Source organism: Egretta garzetta, unplaced genomic scaffold (genome assembly GCF_000687185.1).
Source record: "Egretta garzetta isolate BGI_Z169 unplaced genomic scaffold, ASM68718v1 scaffold448, whole genome shotgun sequence".
In the NCBI taxonomy this organism is placed as follows: domain Eukaryota; kingdom Metazoa; phylum Chordata; class Aves; order Pelecaniformes; family Ardeidae; genus Egretta; species Egretta garzetta.
Window position 1 is genome coordinate 2,980,098 of NW_009260497.1, and position 11,062 is coordinate 2,991,159.

Consider the following 11,062-nt stretch of genomic DNA (forward strand, 5'->3'; position numbering starts at 1 on the left):
CGTCACTACCTACGCACCTACAGCACAGAGATCTGCCGCGAGGAGAACAAACAGTCATTAAATTATGAGATATGATTAAATCATCGACCGATAGAAAATTTATATAATAAAGCCAGAAAAAAGGTGTAAAATATAGTTTACAATAATTATTCACATTCAAGGCTGTACATCAATACATACAACACCATGGCCCCGAACATGAATTCAATCCAAATAATTCATATATTAGAATTTAAATAACACAGACGGAACTAGAGGCCACCGAGAGCCAGCAAAGAACCTCAGAAGAATAAAAATACAAAAGTGTGTGTCTTGTGTCATTGCATCATTTGCTTCTGTTTTCACGAGTTCTTGGAGCAGGGGAGGTGGTTGTGTGGTGTTCCTGGGGGGTGTTCTGGTTGGGTTGGGGGGGGTGGTTTTTTTTTGTTGGTTTTTTTTGCTTTTATCTGTACATCACAGTTACAGCTACAAACCAGGTAGAGAATACAACACACGTGACCGACTGCCTCAGCCCTGCAAACAGCTAGCGTCCAACCACCCAAACCAGGGCTGGGTCCCACTTCCTCTACCCCCCTCCTCAGGTGCAGTAAGCGTGAGTTCTGCAGCAATTCGGGACCTTTGCCACGCCCCAGCAGAGCTCACAGGTGGCCACGGGAAGCTTCATCAAACAGCAACCATCCACATTCACCACCAGGCTGACAGAGCAGGGCACAGGCGCTTCACAGCCTCTCGGGGCTCGGCTGCTGGGTGAGGGTCAGGCGCCCCCCAAGGAAGAGGACAGCTCCGTGGGTTGCCAGTCCTGTCTTGGCTGAGAGCACGCCCTTCGGGGGCAGAACACGACTCATCTGTAAGCTCGCTCCATCAACTGATGGACAATCTGCGTCATGAAGCTTTGCAGGAGCACTTCCATTTCATTAGTACACAGCCTCTCGGGGCTCGGCTGCTGGGTGAGGGTCAGGCGCCCCCCAAGGAAGAGGACAGCTCCGTGGGTTGCCAGTCCTGTCTTGGCTGAGAGCACGCCCTTCGGGGGCAGAACACGACTCATCTGTAAGCTCGCTCCATCAACTGATGGACAATCTGCGTCATGAAGCTTTGCAGGAGCACTTCCATTTCATTAGTAAAGTATTTGCATAAAATATTACAGGCATTCAGCAAAATTTCGGGTATAAATACCACACCTATTTGTGCCATTCACTAGCAGAAAGAATGATCGGAATCCACAGGCCACACCTTCAGGCAACCATCAACACGCAAGCTGTTCCTCAGCAAGGCACTGGGATCAAGTGTTCTGTCCACAGGCCCCGGAGGATTCTTCAGAGTTCCCACCACAGTGTAACGATACCAAGCACATTAAATTAATCATCTTGAACTATGGAAATGGATTACAATTATCACGTTTTTGTTTCAACCCACAGAGTTCTTTTCCAGGCTTCTGTGTAGCAGGTACTTCACAACTGACGCGCGTTGGGGGAGAGAAGCAAGTGGAGCTCGGCGCTGTCTGGCAGTTCCACGTCTTCAGGAGCCAAGCGCTTAGCAAACGTGACCTGAACAGGTAACATCAGTCTGCTCACAATACGCCAACACCACACCAGGAGCAAGTCTTCCTCCACAGAAATCCTTCTCAAAACTGGATGCTAAGGCCAACAGTAACAAACCCATCTCTGCGGTTGACCAGGGCAGCTTCAAACACCCTGTGACCGGGCAGGACATGGACCAGAACAGTGCCATTCACAGATCCTTTCTAGCAGCTCAGCCTTTCTTAAGCTCTGCTCCACAGAAGACAGGCACAGTGAACACCTTCCTGAAGCTCAAATCCCACGCAAAACAAAATTACAGCATTACCGACCGGATTCATTACAGATGATTGGCAATTGTTCAAAAGGCAGAAGATAGGAGGACTCCACCAACAGACTGGGTTTTCAGTAGGTTTGCAGTGTGGAGTCTGCAGAAGAGTCTTCATATGCCTAACAACCCTTTTTTGTTCTTGGAAAGACCTCACACAAGGAGCAGAGAAATCACCCGGCTGATCTGCAGCTCTAAGGAACATCCCTTGTCCAGCTCATTCCATGAACCCCTGTGAACCACAGGAGCTGTGCTCAGGGCAAAGAGCCAGAGCTCCCCCACTTCAGGTATAAGCATCCAAAACACGAACCAGCCCTTCACAGCACGCAGCACCTGCCGGGACCTGGTTATGTGGACAAGCTGGTGGAACACACTTAAATCCACATGGTTGCTTTGCCTTGCCTCACTCTGTTCTTCTGCCATCTTTCAAAGCCACAGATTTCACTTGCAGTACAAGACAGACAACCACCTCTCCTGGAAAAGTCACAGTCCCTTCCCAGAAAAGCAGCAGCTGAGGAAGACTTGATGCAGAACACTGAAGCGCTGCGGGAGGGATGCCTGTTAAGAGATGCTCACCATTTATCTAATGGTAGCACTGTCAAAAGAAAAAAGGAATACTAGAACGCAGCCACCAGCCTTCCAGACACCTGTGGATAGCTTCCTGCTATCAAGGGTTCTTCGGCTGAAAGCTTTTGGCAGGCAGGACGAAGTCTGAGAGGATTTTCAAGGTGTGGAAAAGCAGAGCAATTGCTTTGTTATAGCAAAATGACTGCAAGTCTAAACCTTATAGAGAACATTTGAGCATTCCTGGATCTCCACCTAGTGAACAGCCAGCGGAGGCCACCCCCTCTCCTAACAAAGCTAACCTGTTCGCTATCAGCAGAACAACTTTGCCAGACTCTTTATGAGGCCAGGTTCTGTCACACGAGACAGCAGTGGCACCACGAATGCAACTCTCCTGTATAAAGTTGGGAACACACCTGCATCTCCACACCAAAGGCTCAATCCAAAAGCAGTAGGGTTGCTTCCAGTGGGCCCAACACGGAGCTGGGGTCGGACAGCCAAGGAACAGGCAGACAGCGCTGCAATGAACTGACAGTACACATCCTCTTGTTAGAATGCGAAGCACAGGGTTCGCACAGGCACAGACGGAAGGTGCACCATGCTATTTGAATTTTAGCGACAAGGAGTGTACCTTGCATGGGATGAAACTTCTCACGATGCAGAAAAGAATGGTGTTCTGTCCTTCCCACCTCAGCCACATACAGGACACCTTGGCTCCCTTAACACCAGGTGCTGTATGCCAGTGATTTACTTCTGTCAGGCCTGTGTACACAGTGGGGTAAACAGAGGGCTACAGGGATGGAGCTCCTCCAAAAGGAAAGGCAACTGCACTTTCTTCTTCAAAGACTGAATGGTACTGGAGAAGCTGAACTGTCATCAAGTCCGACCACGTAACACAGCTTTTAAGAGATCAGTAATAAATCTCCTTCACGCCGTGTACCAACAAAATACCCAACACTCACGTGTTTTCTGAGAAATCTTGATGGGCCACTGCTTTTAAAACACTCCTTCTGGAACAGCAGCCCACGAGTTTTTCCAACATTGCAGTGGAACGTTTCTTTCTTTGGTGGAAGGAAAAGCACATCGTAGTAGGAGAGCTCAAATCACAGAGATGGTATGTGTAGAAGGTGGATAAATAGGTGTGATGTTTATACTGCTTTTAAGCCAAGGAAGGAATGCCTTTGTCCAGGCCTAGGTCATCCCTCTCTGCACGGCTCAGGAACACGGGCGTACTGAAAATACCATTCAGGAAGTTGTTTTTAGCACATAGAAGGTTATGTCTTTGCAACATTACAAGAAATGTTTGACCACAAAAAAGCCTTAATTTGAAGAGGATACAGGAGACTGATATGACAAACATTTCCATTTTACAGATATGCCTTAAGTACCATCTGTTTTCCCCTTTGTATCAATGTTTTCCTTTGAGTTTTTAACCAGATTATGTTACAGACCTCATTTTCAATGGCTTAAGTTTTTTTTCAGTTGCTAAACATTTGGCCAAGACCAAAAATAGGATTATTTGTAGATCTCATTATACAATGAGACAAAAAAAAGTCATCAATTGTACAAAGCTTTCACACTTCCTTCTCTACCCAGGTAAATAGGTTGGCCCCACTACAATGCACAGTACATGCACACCCTGGAAAGAAAGCTCCTAGCCCTCGTCTCCTGAAAGGTGAACAACTATTTACTACTTCAATAGTAACCTTTTATCCCCCCATACTAACTAGTTAATTTTTTTAGTTAGCATTAGTTAAAAGCATGCTGGTAAGTTTATTGTCCCTTGATTAAACACACATATGATTCATATTAAAATTTAAGTTGAACATTTAAAATCTTGTACGCTTCAGAAGCCAACATTTTGGGTTTAGAAAACTTTCAGTGCCATGTTCAGCATTTTACTCTCTCACAACCAGTATCCTTGGAGCCTGTCTGCCAGACACACACATCTGATTCATTCACATAGTTACTAAAGTACCACATAAATCCTGCAACCAGAATTGTATTAGGAATTACACAAGGGTGCAACTGACCTGGCTGCAAATGCCATTTACCAATAAGCTGGGGGGCTGTGAGGAAAGTAAGAGAAACCAAAGAGGTGGTGCTGAGGAGAGGCATATAAAAGCTCCCTGATGAAATACAGTTTAATGATAATCTGAGAGTCACAGAAAACTCCAGCCCCGTCAGACGCAAGGCTGGTACATGATTCGGCATGTGTGCGTGTGGATTGGTTTTAACTCGTCTTAAGTGAAGCCGGTAACGCAAGGTCTATCCACTAGTCTGCAGCAGAAATTGAGCTGAAGTGCACAAAAGCAAGATCTTCACTGCAATGATATGCGTGTGGAAGCCTCAACAGAAGCACAAAGAGCGAGCAAAGCGACCCTGAATTCCATTAGGTTTTTGCTTTTCTTTTTTTCTTTCTTTTTAAAAAACAAAACAAAACAGAACAGAACATTTCAGACATATGCTTCCCCTTGAGATGGTAATAGGTGGGTTGAAAAGATTCCTCTGATCGGCTGCACACGGAGTTCTAGCAGCAAGTAGGGAAACTGGGAAAGTTTGGATGAGCTTTACTATTTAGCAGCATTCTGGTGGTATCTGTGCCGCCAAACTTCATGTATCTTTTTGCACCATTTATGAGCATTCCCACTCGGGTCCATCAGGTAATATGTCCTGTTTGGCTATAAGTGAACAACATTTAATGAGTACTCCAAACACAGCGTAATCAAAAAGCAGTAATTATTCTGCACCTACCAATAAAATAATTATTCACAATCAGCTCATAAACTCTCCAGAAGTTAAATACACTTACAGTTCTACAAGACTATATATTACTGAATGACCACGTATCTGGCACCTCAACACTGTTAAGCAGCCAAAAGGCAACTGGCAGTGCATCACTGCTACGATCACTGATCCACTATGCATGGGGAGGGCTAAATTTTAAAGTCCTTCTTAAGAATTTCCTTCAAATCCCCAAATCCACTCACAGTTTATTTACACATGAACAATAAAACACATACTTGCATTTTTGTGGGAAATGCATACATCAGGGGTCTTTTGGTTTGGGGGGCTGGGGTTTTGTTTGTTTGTTTTTAAATTAAGGCTATCAACACTTGTATTTAAGGAATTCTATTTTCTCCAGAAATACTTGTTAACAACTTACAATAATTGTCCAAGGACCTTAGTGCAACTTAAAGAAATTTAAAAAGTCACTTACTGTGTGAACAAAAAATGTCTTAAAATTCTTGGCTTCTGGCCGCAACTCTAAAGACCACGGAATTTCTCCTTTTAGGACTTTATTGACAGGATCCACGTAATACAGGTGGGGCCCTTCTGTGAGCAGCAACTGGCGCCGACGTGCAAACAACCCCTAATGTGAAAATTAGAAGCAGCAATGCAAAAAAAGCATGAGGAAAAAAATGTAAATGCGTAGATCTCTGAATTTAACAGCAGTGGTTGAAACAAAATAGCTCAGTGGTGGAGCACTATGGTTGAGTTTGGGTGACTTTTTTTCCTTTGCTTTACCTATTTGACCTCGCTCATTTTTCAGGGGGTTGTAATGCATTCCTACATGGCAGAACACAAGTACTACTTTAAGAAAGCATCTTCAAGTTCTAACAAAATATGAAACAACTAGCTGTACAGAGTGAAGCAAAATCTGTTTGTCAAAGGTTCCAGCACAGAAAGCACCACTCATGATTCTGTGGAGAAAGTGAGGACCAAGCAAGTGTAACTCAGATGAAAAAAGAACCTGCATTCAGATGAAAAGAGAACCGACTGTTCTTGCTCATCTGTACCATGTTAAAGCCAACACCCAAGGCTGTTCCAATGTCACCTGTGCCCCTCTCCAGATACAGGCACTAGTCAGATCCAGGAAAAACACCACAGTTAAGGACAACAGGGGCTTCTATTTTATCTTCCGATATTTGTGGCTCGATCCACATGCAGACATGCATCAAGCCTAAGCGTTTAGTGGGCTGTATCAGATCGGGAGGAGGAGAGGGAACAAAACTCCTTTACTACAATCTCAAAGTGAAAGCATTAATAGCACATTTACTTTTAGCCTCTTCCAAAAATCAAGAGCACACCACTAAATTAAGAAAAAAACAATCAATTCACAAGAAAACACTACATTTTAAAAAATAAACAAACCCAATTGACACTTACAAACAAGTTAAACAGGAAAGCTCTAGAACAGGTTCCTTATCTATGCTGCAACTGTGAAAAAATGTGACAGCCGAATCCTGTTACAGGGAATTAAGAAAAGCCCTTACCTTTCTTTTGTCCACTGGACCCATTTTTAGGATTAAGTTATTTTCTACAAACTGATGCCTTAAGAAAAAGAAAAATAACTATTACTCCAGAAGTAACTCTTCCACAGAAACAGCTTTTATTATTATTTATCAACAAGCATTTTTCCATGTCTCTCCCTAGCGTCTCCTTTTCTGCCGAAGAGTCCTGAACAACTGTACTAGGTGAGCTTTGGACTCTTCCTCATTCCATGCCAGAATGTTTTCTAAAATCTGACAAGGGGGGGGAAAAAAAAAAAAAAAATCACAAATGAGAAACTCCTCTCAAGAGTGAAGAGAGATGCCAATAAGTACACGGTCTGGAGGGATGCTTGTTAGAGAGCAACAGGATATTATCATTCAAAAAAAACCAGATTATGACAACTGTAAGAAAGAGTGAACCTCTTCTGGTTCCAGGACTCTGTAGAGGGAAGACTTCTCAGCACTGGCACAGTGTCATTTCTGACTGTCTTATAAACATACTCCACAACACCTTCTAGACCTTGTGAATTTTCAAAACATAGGATTAGGTTTTTGCTGCTATTGCTTTAAAAATAAAAGTCAAGAAAAATGTAGTTTCTAATTGTTTGCTTGAAGATATTTAGATTGACAAATATTCATTTGAATCAAAATTACTTATTTCTCTAGATTCCTTACTGCTGTGCCAGTAACGGGTGAGCTATATTCAAAGATCTTACCAGGGATTTCCACCAGCTTGCTTTGCCAAAAGTAACCTCTTTTCATCTTCAGAAAACTGTAAGTCCAGCTCAAAGGAATTGTTGTCGAGATCATGAATATACTGTTCAATATTTCCTCCTGACGTCTGTGGTGTACTTGTCTCTGGGGCAGACAGTGAATGGGAAGAGGCAGAACCAGAAACTTGCATACAACCAAACTGACTCAGGAGATTGTCATACTAGAGGAGGGAACAAAATGAGTAAAGATTAAAAAGCTTATTTTGGACCAAACTGAGGCTTTTAATTTAAGCATGCTTTTGGGCAAAAAGATAGCCTACTCTCTATAAATTGACAGGCACTTATCCAAAAAAGCATGCGTGGTCAAAAGCAAGCCAACCAGTATTTTTTCCAAACACTTGCTTTAGCAGAAAAAAATCCTGATGACTAGTTCAAATTTTAACCAGCAATTTTGTATTGGATTCTTAATAATCGAATCCTCATTAAAATATTAACTAATCAGAGGTTTCAATAAAAATACTTAATATGCAATAATTACACTTTAATGAAAGTCTCAGACAGCATCAGAGCTGAATGTAGCAATAGATAAACATACATTTCCATAACAGTCTTCATCATCTTCTGACATAGCTGGTAAATACGCGGTAAGTTTTGGGGGTGTCTGAAGATGCAGGTTCTCCCACACAATGGATTCAAAGAAGGGGTGAGCCTTAAGGGGTCCATATCCTCCCATTTCTTCACAACCTAATCTGTTGGTGGCATCTAGAACCTGAGCAAGTTACAGTTAAGTTAGCGTGCATAAATTAGTGACAAGAAAGAGGCAAGCACCATTCACATTTGCGCAGCAGCGTGCAAAACCAAAAGCAGTTGGTCTCACTGCCCTAAGCATACTTATCCAGAATATAAGGAGAGCAATTATAACACAAGATGTTTGTCAGTATGTCTTGTCAGCGACATTCTGTATAGACCAGCTCACAGATCTAGAGAAAGGAGCACTTCCTTGGGTCTGCTTTTTTTTTTGGCTTTATTTCTTCATAAAGACAGAGACGAAACCAAGGAAATGCACAGATAAGGCCTGATGGAGCACAGCTCATTTAAGCACAGCCCAGCATCACATCCCAGTGATGCAAGAAGCTGTGGAATCTATAGTTGGTGTCAAACATTAACCTCTCAAGCACCCTAAAACTGTGCAGTTCTTGGGATGCTGACACAACCTGGCCCTTACCATTCAGCAGGCACTGGCTTGGCCCTGGAGCTGGCCTGGACAGAGGAACGTGCTGCTAGGCCCTTTACAACTGCCGCACTCATCACCCACAAACATAAGACAGTTTCCTCCCCACCCCCCACCACATGCTAATACACTGGACCATGAAACTTCAAAAAGCTTATACTACCCAGAACTGTTCTCTGCATATCCACTTTAGTGTCACAGCTGTAGCGCACTGACAAGACAACTCCTTTTTTTCCCCTATCTGTCAAACATTCACATGTAGAGTAATTCTTTGGCTGATACTACTGAGACACGCATTAAGTGCAAGGTAAGTGCATACTAAAAGTAAGTTGATTTACATTGTAATGAATGTATCTCCCCATGATGTATAGACCACTGTTTTCAACTAAACGATTCATTATACAACTCAACAAGAATTAATCCGAGTACTGTGTAAACCTAAGTATTTGAATCTTAAGTCGTGTGTAACGCTTGGTATTTAGAACAATTTGCTTCTATTTCACTGAGAGACATTCTTTGTCCACACTTTAGAATCCAGCTTTAAAAAAATAATAAAAGTGCTGTTTAATAATGGATGTTGATTTTCAAGACACTCCCCCACGCATTCAACAATGCTCACAGCTCTTACTATAAGGTTTGCAGTAGAGTGCATAGAAACTTTAGGGAAAAAAAAGGAACTACGTAAGCTGAATGTTTCCAATATCATCAAATTATTTAACAGCAGCAAATATTTACCAATAGCTTTTCAACAAGGTCTTTTGCCTTGGGAAAAAATTTTTCTGGAAAGTCATATTCCAACTTTATTATCTTCTGGAATATAAGATATTCATTTCTGAAAAGAGAAAAATATTAGCTCTTGTTATTAGTTCTCCATGGTTCTTTCACCTTAACAGTGCAGAATGTGGACAAATACTAAATGGGAGATCTACAAGTTAAGTCACATTCCCATAAATCTTTCCAGGGTAAAGGGGTACAGCATTCAAAGTATCCATGACCCTGTAAGCACCAGATACTTTAATAGCAACAAGAAAAGGTCAAACGGCTCAGTACAGAGGTGCCTCATACCCTCCTCATGTAGGCACAGTTACCTTTCTGGTAAAAATTACAGATGAAATCCTAGGATCCATTAAGGAATCTCTCTCAGTTACAGCTGTCTAAGCATCTTCATGACATCAGAAAGGACAAATAAAAGCAGGCATGACATTAACACCAACACTGCACCATGAGAAGTTGTACTTCAGGACTGGTAGTAAGGAAAAGCCAAAACCAAGTCAATATATTTATGATCCATGTGTAAAGAATTAGCTTAAATCTCTTACCCAGCTCTAAACGGAGGCAATCCAGCTACAAGCTGATATATTATACATCCCAGGGCCCAGAGGTCAGAGCTTCAAAAGAAAGAGGAAAGAACATAATGCATGTTTTCCTGTAAGAAGTCTTTAAACTGTAATTTAAAAAAAATCTTAAGCTTCTGCTAGTTAGAACATAGCACAAACACACTGGACAAACCTGCCCAGCATAATTTCCATGCTATTTTCACTTCATTCTTTGACAGAAGAGCAGGCTAGCAACACAACTTTCAAAAAGAAGTGTACAGTAACCATCCCACAATAACTGACTACAAGCACATGTGCAGGACAGCCGAATTCTCAAAGTAATTAACGGGTATGTAAGGGGACTAAAAGGAATACCTATTTTCCACTACCACAGTTCAAAGGTGAATCCCACTTAATGCAATATATGCTCCTTCAGCATTAAAATCCTTTCCTCTGAATATTTTATGCAAAAAAAAGGTCACAATACAGCTTTTTGACCTTTTCCTATGACCCAAGCAAAAAGGCAGGCTCTATGGTACATGGGTGAGGGAAAGTCTTAAGTTTTAGCGTGTTGGCCTGAAAGAGTATTTTTAATTTATTTTACCTCAAGGTAAACTATACATATTATAGTAAAGCTTAGAAATCCTCATGGGAGGCTAAAATACTAAAAAACGCAAAACTGCAGAAAACTCATAATGTGAGTAAAGAGGAAGCATTATGTAACTTCTAAAAGGAGCCAATAGCCTGATGAAGTCTTTCCGTTAGCCAAACCAGTCAAAACCTCTTTACTAGAAGCAAAAGTGGAAAGTCTAATGGTATCATTTCAAGAAAAGCTAGCACAAAACACCACAGCTACTCCTACGAGAGATCGCTTTTCCCTATGATTTGTCAATGATTACTTCGATTATTCTTTGATCACTGTAAAGATACACAACAGTCTGTAGGTTACTATAAAGAACCAATTTACGTGAGATAAGAAATTTCTTAAGGATATCACTCATACCAGGCACAGAGATGAGCTTTAAACCACTGCAAACCCTAGGCAGAGCTTAGAAAAGACAACTGCAAGTTGATCTAAATACAAGGTCAAAGAAAGCTGTAGCCTTTCCCCTGACAGAATGC

The 11,062-nt window shown here is 42.0% G+C and overlaps 1 protein-coding gene across 2 annotated transcripts in view; it reads right to left on the reverse strand.

Moving 5' to 3' along the window:
* Nucleotides 1–932: 932 nt before the first annotated feature.
* The window catches only part of PDPK1 (3-phosphoinositide dependent protein kinase 1), a 28,747-nt gene continuing 18,617 nt past the window's right edge, over nt 933–11,062 (reverse strand). For both annotated transcript variants that reach the window (XM_009644460.2, XM_035899956.1), the window contains exons 8-14: nt 9,944–10,012; nt 9,360–9,456; nt 7,989–8,162; nt 7,397–7,614; nt 6,684–6,741; nt 5,627–5,779; nt 933–5,087 (exon numbers count right to left, since the gene is read on the reverse strand). In XM_009644460.2, the coding sequence (XP_009642755.1) occupies nt 4,980–5,087; nt 5,627–5,779; nt 6,684–6,741; nt 7,397–7,614; nt 7,989–8,162; nt 9,360–9,456; nt 9,944–10,012 (877 nt within the window). In that variant the 3' untranslated portion in view covers nt 933–4,979. The remainder of the gene's footprint in view (nt 5,088–5,626; nt 5,780–6,683; nt 6,742–7,396; nt 7,615–7,988; nt 8,163–9,359; nt 9,457–9,943; nt 10,013–11,062) is intronic.